General features: G+C 44.7%; 1 protein-coding gene across 11 annotated transcripts in view; it reads right to left on the reverse strand.

The window, feature by feature from the left end:
* The window catches only part of Mast4 (microtubule associated serine/threonine kinase family member 4), a 593,644-nt gene that overhangs the window by 6,862 nt on the left and 571,031 nt on the right, over positions 1 to 15,751 (reverse strand). For 10 of the 11 annotated variants that reach the window (XM_021180018.1, XM_029468312.1, XM_029468311.1 and 7 more), the window contains 5 exons: positions 15,277 to 15,477; positions 12,598 to 12,827; positions 11,741 to 11,863; positions 3,068 to 3,204; positions 299 to 480 (listed from right to left, as the gene is read on the reverse strand). In XM_021180018.1, coding sequence (XP_021035677.1) covers positions 299 to 480; positions 3,068 to 3,204; positions 11,741 to 11,863; positions 12,598 to 12,827; positions 15,277 to 15,477 — 873 coding nt within the window. The remainder of the gene's footprint in view (positions 1 to 298; positions 481 to 3,067; positions 3,205 to 11,740; positions 11,864 to 12,597; positions 12,828 to 15,276; positions 15,478 to 15,751) is intronic. The other variant, XM_021180020.2, reaches the window with a different exon arrangement.

Genomic DNA, 15,751 nt, shown 5'->3' on the forward strand with positions numbered 1-15,751 from the left:
GACAGCTATATTTGGGTCCTTTCAGCAAAATCTTGCTAGTGTATGCAATGGTGTCAGCGTTTGGAAGCTGATTATGGGATGGATCCCTGGATATGGCAGAGAATGAAGACCAGGGAAGGCTTCTTATACAAGCTTCCCCACAGCCCTCTTACCGGCTTTATTCTGATAGACAGAATGGCCCCCAATTGTGTCCTCTCCGTGAGTGCTGTCTGTCATGTGTGATTCGGCCTGTTTTCCTAAGCCTTGTCTGGTTCTTATCTTCCTTTCTAGAGCTGTCTAGGAGAGAAGATCTACTTACCTGACGGAAAATCAGGAGTAGAACGATAACTGGGTGTTGGAGACCTCGGGGACAAGCTGTGAGTTGGGGAACCCGGGAGGCTCTCTCCAGATGACAGGGACCGGTTTAAGCAGGAGAAACTTCGGCTGGTGTGGAGCAAAGGGGAAGGCTGCTTGGCCAGCTTCTTGAAGAGAGATCTCCTCCTGAGTGGAGACAGAGGAGCACATGGCTCAGAACCTTCTTAAAATAATCCTCACGAGAGCTAAGTCCTCAGTCCTACCCCGTCACACAGTGACGAGACAGCCGACCTCCTAAATGGTAGCATGCCACTTCTGTGCTGACAACTTTCTCATGGCTTAGGAGGCTGACAGTACACATGAAGAATGTCTCAATTTGTAACGGCAGGAAACAGTAGGAAAGTTATAAAATATTAAAACTCTACTTATGAGTACATCTATGCCTTGTATGTACTGATGTGACTTAATCGAAAGGTAAGACTTTTCCTCCAATGACTACTGAGTTGGGTATAGACTTACTTTATGGTAACAGGTTTGGGGCAGAGGCTTTTATTTGTAAAGGGCTGATTGCTGTGCTTGTGCTTGGATTTTTAAATATGCCCCACACAATGTATGCTGTGTGTTTATATGGAAAGCACAGAGCCAGGTGAAGCCCAGGCCATTGTATCAGTGGGAAGCAGATACAAATGAGCACTCAGTGTTAAAAGAGTTCATGATAAGAAAAAAAATGTGTGGGTGCCCAAGGCTTATCAGTGCCGTAGCTGCACGCAGTACTTTTACCAGTGCCTAAGCCAGCACTGGTAAGCTTAAACAGATAGCTGTCATAATACTTAAACATTAAAACATTTCCCCGTGTAACCTGAAGAAATAAAGAAAATATAAAGTGTCCCTTCAAGAGACCCAGAGTGATCTTAGAACTTGTATCAGAGGAAGATAGATGTGGTTAGGATAAAAATGACAACCGAGGCACTTGAGATGGCTCAGCAGTTAAGGGCACTCATTGGCTGCTCTTTCCGAGGACCCAGGTTTGGTTCCCAGTGACCACATGGTGGATCACAGCCATCTCTAACTGCAGTATCAGGGAACCAGTCACTTTGTTCTGGCCTCTCTAGGCACCAGACAAGCATACGGTGCATCGACATATAGGCAGGCAGAATACCATACACATAAGGAGGAGTCAGATGGCTCTGGAAGGCCGGGAAAGGGGGCTCTGCTTTCTTCTCAGACTGCAGAATTACCTTCTACACCTTCCATTCCTCTACCTGCTTCTGCTTCTGTCTCTGTAACTCACATGCTTACGTGGTTGTTTTAGGATTTCCAGGCTGGCGGGGGGGGGGGGTGCTTATCTTTTGCTATCCAACCATGAAAAATGGGAAACTGCATCAGGAGGTACAGGTCTGTAATCCCAGCACATTGGAAAGGCTGAGGCCAGAGGACCTCAAGTTCAAGGCCTGTCTCGGCTACAAAATAAATTTAAACAGAGCTACTGGAAGGTACAAAATGAATTTAAACAAAGCTACGGGGGTGGGAGGTGGGGGGTGGGGGAGGGAGAATTTCAGGCCATCCTAGGAAATTGAGACTCCATCTCAAAACAAAACAATAGCAAAAAGTAAAAAGGAGGCCAAGGCCGTTGCTTGGTGATAGAATACTTGTTCATGTGCAAGAGGCCCAATGCCCAGTACTCAAAGCAAATAGAAGAACGCCAATGTCACCATGAAATTAGAATTAAACTCATAAAGTCGCCTCTGTCTTCTAATACCACACTCCTGACCCCCACCAATCTGACTACTTAAGTGGCTCCTGCAGGGTCCTCAGCCTCAGGTAGGCTCTCTGTGTTTTCCTGCTCACATGACTTTGTTTTTCCTGGAGTTAATGAAACACTTTTATTAGATCACTTCTTTTTCTATCTCTATCCAAACTCAGCGTGAGGAGACTCAGGCTCAGGTGAACAAGGGATCCCTACTACGGTAGCTCAAAGGAGCCATGCCTGGACTGGGAAGAAACACCCCTTCCCAGAGCACAGGCTCACACGGGCTTTAGCCAGTACATAGAATTTTTGGTGCTTCCTTGTCTGCCAATGTGTGCCACCTCACTAGATTCCAGTCACACAGAGCTTTTTATTTCCAGGCTTATTTCAAAGACTTAAATATGTGGGGCTTTTTTTTTTTTTTTTGATATATGCTAAGACTTTCTTAGTTACATACACACGATATTTTAAGTGCAGATTTCATGTGAAAAGCTGCCTGATGGTCAAGTGTGTCAAATCCAACTCTCCTGACATGATGCCTAAAGGCTTAAAGAAATACAACAACAACAACACAAAGAGAAACGAAATACAGCAGAGCTGCTGAGATAGCTTAGCAGGTAAAGGCGCTTTCCACAGGCGCGTGACCACCTGAGGTCAGTCCCCTGAGCCTGAGGTTGAAAGAGAGGGAACTAGTCCCAAAGCTATCCTCTGATCTCCGATGCACTGTGGCACGTGTATGCCTACACATAGACACAAAAGACAAAAATAAAAAAGAGAAATTTAAGCCAGAAACGGCCTTTTCATGGTGTCGACACATGCTAAAAACTAACAGCAAGCATATACACTGAGAGCAATAATGACTGCTATACATGCAATGCCGCTGACCTTGAATGTCTACCGTGAACTGTGGTGTAGCATTTCTCCCATGTAGTGAAACATACCTTCCTCAGACGTATTTCATAAGGAATATACTTTACTCAACACAGGTGGCTGCCAACCTTTTAAAGAAGGCCAGACCCAACTTACCTTTCTAGACTCTCCTTCTTCTTGGACTTCTTGCTTCGTCTCACCATCCGGCCTTTGTAACTGTTTCTCCTGGCTGGTCCCGTTTTGATGGATGTGTTTTCAAATGGAGTAGTGGTGATAGACACCTTATTCCCACTCTAAAAAAAAAAGTTGAGGTGGTATTAAAAAGAAATGCTGTGAAGACGCAAGATCAGAACTAAGAGATTCCAAGACAAGTAAAAAGATAGGTGCATCAGTAAAGGCACCTCCCTGCTGCTACATAATCCTGGACCCATGAGTTCCGGCCAATGCAAAAAGGGGAGAAGGTAAAGTAACAAGTCTCTTTGGTGAGTGGGAGTCATATATTGGAGTCAAATCCAAGTTCGGCAGGCCTGCTCGCCCTTCGCTGCTCCTCATAGACTGTACTAGCTCCCAGCAGGACCCCACCATCTCTTAGAGCTCAGCAGAGGAGTAAATGAGAGCTTGCAAAGCCTTTAGCACCAAGTGTGACACATGGAAAGGACTCTATAAATAACAGCTATCTTCATCCATATGTATTAAATATAAATGTGCCCAGGAGCTGTCTGGTCTTGCTTGATATATTTTCCTTCTTTCTCTGTTTCGTGTTTTTCTTTGACCTAGAAATCATAGGGCGACAGAACCGAATGAGACTTTTATTTGTAATGATGTTAGAAGGTTCCTCTCTTATTGTCATAAAACCTGTCACCTCACAGTGCTGGGAAGTTATGTGCCTGCCCCTGGGAGAGTTCTCTAAGCAGGTCACGCACAGTCACATAATTCCCGGTGGGCTTCTGAGCCCTTTTACTTCACCTTGGGATGGGAATTCTAGGCAGGTCCTAGTAATGAAGGTGAATAGCAGCCAGGCCTAGGGGCACTGGGTCAGGTGGGCAGAGACTCTGCTACCTACAATTTCTTTGTGCATGTCATAATAGCCAGAGAGCAAATACAGTCTTTCAAAGTCAGAGGTGGCCATGATAAACTTGAAAGAAGTAGCCCAAGAACAAGGGCCTTTAACATGCCAGGACCTAGAAGCTAAGTTCTAAGCCATACGGAACAATGAGAAGAACACTCTTGTGGGAACAGAGACTGGGAAAGCAGATCTCTGCTTGGCTGATATCTGCCTTCTTCTCCCTGATCGGGAAGGATCACATGCTATTATAAGAAAAAACAAAACAAAACCAAAAATGGGAAAGCATAAGTAAAAGAAAAAAAAAATCATTGAATTCTCCACTCAGCTACAACTGGTGATATTTCAATCTATCTCCTGCTGGGTTTTAATTGTTTTTGAGGAGGAAGTGTGAAAATCAGACCGAGGGCCTTGGTGTATGCTAAGCAACACCCTGGCATTAAATTACACAGCTACATCATCCCTAGCGCATCCTCGTCATTCTTTGAACATGTATAAACATATGCACATCTTATCAACAATCTTAATGTCGTATCTGTAGCTCTCTATTTTCCATCTCACATGTCTGGAAACTTCCTCAACAAAGATTCTCTAAGGACACTCTTTATCTTGGCTGCCTACTGGTGTCTCCCCACCGTTACTCTTTTCTGAGTTTCAGTTTTATGAGTCGATGGTTCCTTAGTTATTTTTATTTCTCTAGGGCAGTGGTTCTCAACCTTCCCAATGTTGGGACCCTTTAATATAGTTGTGGTGGCCCCCAACCATAAAATTATTTCACTGCTACTTCAAAACTGTAATTTTACTACCGGTATGAATCCTAATGTACACATCCGATATGCAGGGTATCTAGTTTGCAAACGCCTGGGGTTACAACCCACAGGCTGGCCACCACTGCGTCAGGGAGCTCTTTGTTGATGTTTTACCTCTGGCTTATAATCGAAAACACACAGTGTTTTCACTATGGCCTTCATAGCTCTCCATATATCATTTTAGAAGTATAATCTCCCACCTAATAATAGATTTGCAGAAAATATTTTAGGTAGGTGGGGTCTGAATTCCAACAGAAAGGTAAGTCGTGTGTCCTACATGTAGATGCAAAACTTTAAAACATTTACATTTTCTTTAACGGGAGAGGTTGGCCTATTTCTCACCAAGTGGAAAATCCGCTATTGAAGGTTCATGGAAGGAGGCCTTCATAAATGGGATGAACCCATGATGATACAATGACATCATACCTCCCTCCTCCGACCATGATCGATGAAAAGAGGCAACAAGGCAGCTGGGACTCCTCTTTCAAAAGTGTTCCTTGCTACTTTCCTATACTGAGTGCACACACACCTCCATATGATCACTAGGTCGATATCCCATGAGCCACTGGGGCTTGTATTCCAATGCATCTCAACATTGCCTTTTTTTTTTTTTTTAAAGCACAGTCTAACACTGTAGATCAGGCTAGCCCAGAACTCACAGGGTAGCCCACACTGGTCTCAAACATGTGCCAGTCCTTCCTCGTCAGCCTCTGGAGGGCTAGAATGGTGGTTATGTCCCATCACACTTGGCTCTGATTTTCATATCCTAGTAGGAGGCTAACAATGCCACCTGGTGTTTTAAAAATACAATTTAGCTTTAAAGTCATTCTCATGTATAATCTTTATTCTTATAATCAAGATCCAAGGGTTGGGTCACTACTCCTGAGGTGAGAAAGGACAGTCAGTGTTGGACTATAGATAATGATAACAGTTTCAAGGACCCCTGAGATTCTTGCTCTCATAGTCATGATGGTAAATGGAACCGTCAAAGTCTGGCTACTCTGTCCTTCATCCCCCAGTGCTCCTCCTTCCCGATCTGCTCCGCATGGGCAGCGGGTGCCTGGTCCCCTCTACCTCTCCAGTGCCTGGCTTGTGTCCACCACAGTGGCGGTCAGCAAAACATCACGGGCCATGTGGGGCATGCTCAGAGAACTAGATCACTGAAAAATGAAGGAGGCATAAGCATGATAAAGTTGTGTATGATAAATTAAAGTACAAATCATGAGTGCTTCTCACTAGAAAATGGAGAGGAGCAGGGTCCGCTGACTCAGCACGTATTGAGGCTCTGAATAAATGCCCCCTTCCACAAAAACTAAACCTACTTTTTGTTTGTTTCTACCTATGACTTTTGTTGGACTGATATTCATACACCAAAGACAGCTCCTGTTGTAAAAAAAATGCACAAGGTGCATCATGCAAATATTAATCAGAAACATCAGAAGAAATGGTAAATGAATAATAATAATAAAAAAAATACTGGGTGCTGTTTGCGAAGCCTGCCACCTAGTGGATCCACCTAGCTACAGCAGGAGCTACAAGGAAGCTGGGGTGTGAGAGAACTCTGTGATAGCTGTCTGAGAAAACAATAGCAGCAGCAACAGAACCAGGCAAGCTGGCTGCTAGATGTCTCGTTAGTTCGCTCTGACTTGCAAGTCTTTCTGGGTTTCAGTGCACAAGGGGAGGGGAGAAGTTTTAAGTGGGCTGAACTGAGTCAAGGTTTCTTCCTTCCGGCATCCCTTGTGTTGTGGCCCTGACTCTCATCCTCCGCCCTAGCTCCAGCCTGCTAGCACACCTTACCCCAACATGAACCAAGGCCTCAACCTACTAGGCTCACTGTGTACTTCCCAACACCTGAGACCCACCCACCTCACATCTGCATTTCTATCCATGTTGCCTGGGCTATCCCTACTTCTCCATGTACTAACTCCCCGAACCATCATTTAAGGCCTGCACAGATTAACCCTCAGTTCTCTTGAGCTTTTTCGATGCCAGTAGTCTTTCCTTCTTTGGAACTTCTGCCACGTTTACAGTCTGTTCCTTATGTTTAGCACTTTGATTATAGCCTGGTGATGCTAGGCCTTCCTACTGTGAGCATTGGATGAGGAGGCACTGGTAATTAGATGCTTGTGTTGGAGAAGTGTGTGGGAGGCACTGAAAGCACAGCCTCTGACTCACGCTGCCTGGGTTGAAATCACTGATCTAGCAGATGGTTGCGGCTGCCTTGCTCATGGCTCTCTACTTTGGTTTGTGTGTCTGGAAAATGGGAACACCTCTATTTATAGCATCTGCCTCAGAGAAGAACCGAGGGTCACATGAATTTGTGTAAAACCCAGCAGAGCCTGGCGGGTGCCAAGTACTCTTGCTTCATTAGCTATGTATGTATATGTATGTGTATGTGTATGTGTATGTGTATGTGTATGAGTTTTGTGTAGGATCGTGTGTGTGTGTGTGTGTGTGTGTGTGTGTGTGTGTGTGTGTGTGTGCGCGCGCGCACGCGCACATGTGAGGCATCGAAAAAGCTCAAGAGAACTGAGGGTTAATCTGTGCAGGCCTTAAATGATAGCCTCAAGCATGTGAGGCCAGAAGACATCCTTGTTTCTTGATACACGATCTGAAACTCACCAAGTAGGCTGACCTGGCTGACCAGCAAAGCCTGTGACACTCCTGTCTCTACTCCCCAGTGTTGAGTGCACAAGTGCCACTGACTCCAGGTGTCTGCACCCTGTGTGGTTCTAGAGCAGTGGTTCTCCACCTGTGGGTCATAACCCCTTTAGGGGGTCACATATCAGATATCTTGCATATCAGATATTTACATTAGGATTCATAACAGTAAGAAAATTACTGTTATGGAGTAGCAATGGAAATACTTTATGACTGGGGGCCACCACCACATGGAGAACTGAAATAAAGGGTCACAGCATTAGGAAGGCTGAGGACCACTGTTCTAGAGGATCAAACTCAAGTCCCCCTGCTTGCCAGGGAAATACTTTACCAACGGAACTATAACCTCAGCTCCCCATCAGCTATTTCCCTGTGTTGTTTTAGATGACGCTTGCAGCATTTAGCCCAAAGCTCTGGAAATACAAGGAAATATGGAAGGATGACAGTCATGCCATTTGGTTGTCCCCACCCCATCCTTGAGAAGCTCCCAGAGTTCCTGAAGTTACTGAACCAAGTGCTGGTGAGGCCTAGAGGTTTTCTTATGCACCAAGAATTTAAACAAAGTAATACGGCTGAGTGGAAAGTTCCTTAATTGTAGGGTTAAGCCTGACCTGTTATCGTTCAAGCAAAGGCTAAAAACTGGGACACTATGGTCTCCATCTATGAAAGACCATAAAGTTATTTTAGAAAGACTGATGCTGTCCCACGATCAAGCTCTCCTGGAAGGGAAGGAATCCGGGAGCCGACCATCCACTCATCCCAGGAGTCTACACTGCTGACTGCTGTTGGACCCGCCTCCCTGTACTTGTGAGCTGAAGGTTCCAGAGCAGGGCTACTTCAATGCTGTAAGGGGAAATGAGACTCAAGGTGCAGCAATGGGATGTAGAAAGTGCTCTTGGTGTTCTCAACCCACAAGACAGATACATGTAGTACATGTGTGCACACAGCCCCACTAGTGATCTTGCTGCTGTTTCCTAAGGATGCCATGAGAGGCTGTAAATACTTAGCATCAGCCAGGAATACTACACAGAGCTGTCACTGCAGTATGAATCTGGCCATGGTGTGTAGAAGCCCACTGCCGATGCTGGTCACTTTACACTCTTTGTTCAAGAACTGCTGCTTAAGTTTGGCAGAAAGCTGCATGATTATGCAATTCGCCGGGGTGATAATTAATTCCCTTGCATCATCTTTGTTTCGTTACACTAGCTACTGCTCCTGGGCGCTTCCTTTATGATCCAGAGGCAGGATCTACTGCCTTCAATGTGTGCCAGAGCACTCTACAGCTTCAGGAAGTGCCAAGGCATAGCACACCCCACCATGCTCGAACCCTTGCAATGGTCCACAGTGATTGTACCCTCTGATGGAGCTGTAGGTTGTAGGAGGTGATCACAGTCACAAGGTAAGGTGAAAGGTCACACAGAGGGTCAGCTGGCTCTCTAAGACATTCCAAAGACCTTTCTAGGGAGAGGGGGACTGCATATACAATCTCACAGAAGCAAGAAGAGAGGTTTAGAAATCCAGAATCATGTTAAAATATAACATAAATTCAGCTTATTTTCTTCTTCCATAAACATCTATATTCTATGAAATAAATACAGGCTGAGGTAGGAGCTATTTTGCATAAACACACTACTGTTATGAAGAGTGCAATATATATTATATAAAATACATATATATACATGCATATATGACATATTATATATTATACTGTATACATATGTATAACTAACCAGCACAGATATAAATATATATACATGTATATGTAATATTATGTATACATATACATGATATATGCATACAGTGTATATATAATATATTATATATACATGTATACATGGATGTATATATTTATATCTATGCTGCTTAGTTCGGATTTTTAATCAATTTGACACAAACTAGGGTAATCTAGGAAGAGAACCCCTAAACTGAGAAAATGCCCCCCCCCATCTGACTGTCTTGTGGGAGGTTTTCTTGATTTTTTGACTGATATGGGAGGGCAGAGCCGAGTGGTGACGGTGCCACCCATGGGCAGATGATCTTGGGGCTATAGGAACAAAGACTGAGAAAGCAGTGTTCCTGCATGGCCTCTGCTTTAGTCCCTGTTCCAGGCCCCTGCTCTTACATCTCCTTATGATGGACCGACTATAAGTTCTGAGACAAAACAGAACCTTTTATCTCCAAGAAGCCGTCGATCACAGTCTTTATCATGGCAACAGGACGCTAACTAAGGCAATTACCATTTATACCTTATAGTTCTTTTAGCTTGCCAGGCGGTGCTGGCACACACTTTTAATTCCAGCACTCTGGGAAGCAGAGACAAGAGGATCTCTATGAGTTTGAGGCAGCCTGATCTAGAGAGAGTTCTAGGACAGCCAAGGTTACACAGAAAGAAAAACAAACAGACAAACAAACAAACAAAAAAAAACAACCCCAAAAATTTGCTTTAGAAATATCATTGATCTAAGGCACTGGTAGAAAATGATTGGCAACTGAGAGAATTATTCTCCAGCTCCAAAGGTCACACACACACACACAGTGAACACCTAGATAGGACCACGGGACTTTCTTTGTCCACTGTTCTCAACAGTGCCCTCAAAACTGAAAGACACAGGAGACAAGCTCTCAATAGGAGACAAACTCCACAGTCATTCCAGGCTCTCACGGTCTAAGACAGTTTCAGGTGACTTTCACAGCCCAGGAATCTCAAAAATCAGCAGCTCCGCCCAGTCTCCCATCTCTGGGAAGCTTAACTAGGAGTGTTACCCCTCCCTAGCTAGACAGAACTTAAAAGGAAGGATTTCTGTGTAGAACTAAGATTTCAAATCTGAAGTTGCTGTGTGATCTGTCTTCCTGTTGTCACACTGGGATATAAAGGAGAACACTGTGGTTCATTTTAACTCTATAAGATCGCCGAGCCCTACACCAAAGACCAATTTTTAATACCATGAGTTAATGAAGAGTAATCGTTTTCTATCCACTAGCTCACCCTGGACCTTAGGATGCAGAGACTATTGGTTTTAGACCCTTAGACCCTAAGCCCTTTGAAAACTGTTCCTTGGATAAGCCTGCAGAATGACAGGGGAGGGATGGGGACAGACATTTAACTGCATCTGTATTGAAAGACTTGTACACCCACGCTTCTGCCAGTGCCTTCAAATTCCTTATTTTCTTTCAAGTTCCACGTCACTGTCAGTCCCCTGGCAGGCCTCTCCCTGCTTCGAATGTTCTCTCTAGAAGCACAGTGTTCCTTCCCTGCTGCAGCCTGGGATAATTAAGTTGTTTTTCTCATATACATGGCCTGTACTCTCCGAGAGCAAAGAACATCCCTTAGTCCCTGTGTCAGCAATATTTATGAGGTCTCAAACGTTATTTAATCTGTGCATAGGGGCTTATAGTTGTACACATTTATCCTGTGTCTCCCTAATGAGTTTCTTGGTTGTTGTTGTTGATGCTCAAATCTCTCTAGCTGGTCATGAAATAAGAGGTTGTCCAAAAATTACTGAGAGGAGTAAGGATGGACTGTGATTCTCATCTCAGATAAAGCAGGGTTTTTTTTTTTTTTTCCTGAGAAAAATGTAAAATCAAATTCAAGTTCAGCTATCTTGGTAACTTCGACTTTATATTCTGGGGTTAGCACAAAGTAAATCAAGAATCAGAAAAGGCTCGCCTGAGAGGATAGATGTGCCCTGCTCTCCACTTTATTCCTGCTCCCTGGGGTCTGGTGCCACAGGCTCCATTCCACGCTCTTTTTAAGTAGGAAAAGATCCCCATGGAAATTTAACTTAGGCATGTGAAGGAGAGGGAGGGAGAGGAGCCTGAAAACTGCTAGGACCTTTCTTCCATTTATCATGTAGAGCACATGTAAATACATCTAACACATCCCTCTTTCAAAGGCGTGGCAACTCTTAGACCCTTTCCACCTGCCTTCAAGGTGCGCAGTGCTTTGTCCCCTCCTCCACTAGAGTAACATCTACTGATGCTCACCCTCAGAACTGGTGATTCCCAACTAGAATCTACTACGTGAGGCATACGAACAAGGAGAGCTCATATTCTGTAGGACGGGTAGTGAGAAGCAGAGGTAGGCAGTAAGAGTGTAGGTTCAAGGATATCTTTTCACAGCAGGAAACCAGAGAGGTCGGAATGGCTTTGCTTCCTGTCAGACTTCTGACCGCTACCTTCCTTTCAGTGGTGGGACTGGCTGTGGAGCCAGGCATGGCACAGAGAACCTGATCTCACAGTGCTTACGCCCTGGGGTTACTGCTGCCTCTGCACAGCCAGGACATAGGAAGACAGTACCTTCAGCAGGAGCTCGATAACTTCCGTGTGGACGAGGCCGTGCACCGGCTCTCCGTTGATGTGTGTGATCAGATCCCCGGCCTTTAGTCCTGCTTGGTATGCGGGACTTCCTTCTTCTACGTTCTGTAGTCCAAGAGGAGAGTACACATTCATAAACCAACGAATTACCACCCTGACGCCGATGGTTTCCTCTGTTAGGATATTTGGAGTCACTTTGGGAACGATCCTAAGTTCCTAACACAGACTCAAAAAGGCATGGCTCCTTTTCTGATATTGTTCGAAAATAGGAGAATTTCCATGTTTCCTTAAAAAAAATCTCAAGTGAGCAAGAATGTAATTTTTGAACAGCAAGGAAAAAAACACAAAGGACAGGGCTGGGAGAGATGAAGGACAGGGGCTGGAGAGATGAAGGACAAGGCCTGGAGATCTGGCTCCACAATTAGAGCATTGCTCTCGCACAGGATCTGAACTCGGTTCCCATAACCCGTGCTAGGTGGTTCACCATTGTCTCTTAACTCCAGCTCTGGGTTACATAGCACCTCTGGCCTATTGTACTTAGATATACACATAACTAAAAACAGGGATACAAAGAGGGTGGCCTTTATGTTCACCAGACTGGTCCATAAGAATGGGCAAGCCATTACAGGAAATAGGGCAGAGCTGGGTAAAATGCCTAGTGTGGGTTATATCCAACTCTACCACAGAAATAGAGACAAGGACATTAAAAGGGACATAAAATGGGTCCCGAGTGCCACAGAAGCAGAAAACACATCAGTATCAACTATGCTTCAGGCAGCAGGTGTACACCCCAGGCTGCTTAGAAAGGAGAGCAGACAAGAAAGACGCTCTGTTCTTACCCAGACGATATGGTGCACTGTGTAGATGTCACTGTCTCCCACGTACACACGGATGGCACGGATGGTGAACCCATAGTTCTTGCCTGAGCTGTGGATGACGATGGGCTGATGCGGACTGGCAGATGCTGCAGAAGAGTCTCGGCTGGGAGAGGAATCCCGTGAAGAAGAAGGGTCTGAAGACAGGGAGTGTGGGGACATTGGACTTCCCAATGGAGATACAGCGAACATATCTGCAACAAAGAAGCTGGCATCAAAGTGGATCTGGGCCACAACCACTACGCCCACGGGGATTCCCACCATAACCAGGAAAACAAAGAATGGTCGTAAACAAGTCCCTTTGTTTCTAACAGCAAAATGAGAACTAATGGCAGAGAATGCTTTTACTGGTAACCTGTATGGATGCCAAACTCAAGCCCAATGAGAGGATATCAAAAGTGTCTCTGGTTTAACTAACATTTCAATCAATACTCAACAATTAAGAATTTTTAGCTTTGCTACATAAAGATGTTTCTGGTTATGGTGTCTTTAAATTGTTTTAGTGAAATCAGTAATTTATAGATGCATGTGTTTATAGTGTATCTTTATAAGAGCAGACTAAGTATATAATGAGACTTCCTATTCTCCAAATAGTATACTAAACAATTTAACATGACTCTCCAAACACACAATGGCCAGGAAAAAAATGGCCAAGGACCGGCTGCTTTTTGTAACATTACTGAGCTAGTACATACTAACATATTTCAACTGAGAAACTTAACCATACAAGAGTAACTATGGTTACAGCTGCTCCTCTTCACAGAAGGATGTTTCGTCAAGGGTAAGGAAGATCAGATGCATGTGTTAAGAGCAAATCGGCTCACATCCCCAAATACCATTCTCTACTCTGCTGCAGAAGCAAACATTTCTATTCCCCAGGGCTCAGAAGCTGAAACCTAACCACCAAGGTAACAATATTCAGCAGGGTATTTGGAAACTAACTAGACCATGAGGGTTCTGCCTCTGGTGATGGGGTTACTGTGTTTCTGGAAGAGGCTGCAGAACCTTTAAGATACGTTGTCTATGTGAAACAAGACATTGTATCTGCTGAGGCCTTGACTATGGGCATCTCAGCCACAAACAACAGGTCTACTGTTTCTAACTTACCTGAGTGTTCTAGCAGCCAGAACCAAATTAAGATGCAAGCTCACTTTATGTGATTGTATGTGGATCTTAACTACTATGAAACGTGTGTGTGTGTGTGTGTGTGTGTGTGTGTTCAGAGGAACAAGGTAATGAGGTGCCCAGTAATACTGGAGACTCACAAGGATATGGCAAGACCCAGTATGGTCACTGTAAGGTGAAAACATCCATACTACATGTGTTCTAAGTCTTCTGTTGCCCAGACAAGAGGAAAGCTGGGTGTAACTGTGAGTGTTCTTCTACTCTGACTCCATGTGCCTCATTGATGCTTTTCTGATGCTTTTCTGTCTGATCCAAAGGCCAGGTAAAAAGGAGGTCACTGGTGAATGGGGGACCTTCATGACATGTGAGTGGAGGACAGGACAGACACTTAAGATTCAAACTGTGGGAAGGATAGGATAGGTCCCCCTTCTTAACCGCACGGTGGGCCTTCTTCTACAAATGGTGGGACTTCCACAGTGCAGGCTACTTTGCTTGCTCTTACAGATGGACCAGATCACACTGAACTGCCCTTCCCTGATGTACAGGGGTGCTGGAGGCACTTTTGAAGTGTGGATGACCATACAGACAACAGTCAGGAGGTGTATGCTTTATGGGGCTCAATGGGATGTTTCCTAGCCAAGGAATTTACATAATGCCTTATCAGTTTTTTTTTTTGCACAAATAACAAATGTAAAAAATTAATGTCTTTGATGTTATATAGCTTGAATTCTTCCCAATATATGTCATCTATAAAAGAATTCAATTTCCAGGTTCCCCAACCTGACTCCTCTCCGAATGATATTATGACCAGCAAGCAGTGTGTATATTTCATCTCTGCCAGGGAAATGACTACAGACTTCCTGATCAGGAGATGCAAACTAAGTTGTGGGAAAACACAGTAATCCAACAAAACCGTAATTAGGTCTGATTTTTCCAAAAACAGAACAGAGATTAGCAAAGAAAGTGACGCTCAGGCCACATGATTGGGAAAATATCTTATTTCACTGTCTCCTGTGAAGAAAGTCTTTGCCATCTCCAGAAATGGAAAGCTTACATTCTGTGTCTGTTTTCTCATTAATTAGATGAAGCAAAGCATCCCTGGCTTCCCAACACATGGGCTGTAAACAGCTCTGTAAAGTACACAAACAGTACGAGGTCTACAGAAGAATCATCCCAGGAAGGGAGATGCATTATTTAGCTCGTGGGGAGAAAAGGCTTTAAGAAAACAAATGAAAGCCATCATTACGGGAAAGAAACCTCTCTGGCCTCCTCCCCAGGTACAGACTGAGCTGAGCTGGAGATGCACACACTCTCTGGCTGCCCCAAAGGCCCTGGAGGGAACATTCACAGGTGTGTAGGCAGCAGCTCTGGAGAGCTGTCCTGGGATCCCACTTCATGCAGTTCTGCATTTCAATCAGCATTCCAGATTGGGGGAAGAGGGAGGGAAACACAAGCATGAATCACACAGTGGCATGCGAGTCTGCATGCAAGTCTGCATGCGAGTCGATGTCTCTCTACCTCCTGGGATCATGAGGGACAGAGCACTGGCCGAGAGGGACTTTGTGACTTTCCCAGAAATTTTCTTTTTCTCTGTGCTTTCTAAGCGCTGTCGAGCCACGTGAGAAGTAGGTTCACTGGATGGCTTTGAGGAATTATCTGTACTGTCCACACACTCGCTTCGCCCATTTATCTGATCCAAGTGCTCTGAAAAACTGCCAACTGTACAAAGAAGAAGGAACAAACACATTCGGGGAAAAGTTAGGAGAGGAGAGGTGGCGGCCGGGAAGACAGAGAAAAAAGGCGGACCAACTTGGCAGATGGTCCCACGTGTCAGGCTGAATGTGAGAGACAACTGGCTTGAGAGAGGTCCTGTGGAGGAGGAAAAGATGGAGGAGCTATCTGTGTAGGCTTCATTCTCCTGTGCAGAGTCAGGTAAGTTCCTACGGATTCCATTCAACCAGGAGACTAACTTCCTATCATCTATATTTCAGAA

The sequence above is a fragment of the Mus caroli genome, chromosome 13, assembly GCF_900094665.2.
Source record: "Mus caroli chromosome 13, CAROLI_EIJ_v1.1, whole genome shotgun sequence".
In the NCBI taxonomy this organism is placed as follows: Eukaryota; Metazoa; Chordata; class Mammalia; order Rodentia; family Muridae; genus Mus; species Mus caroli.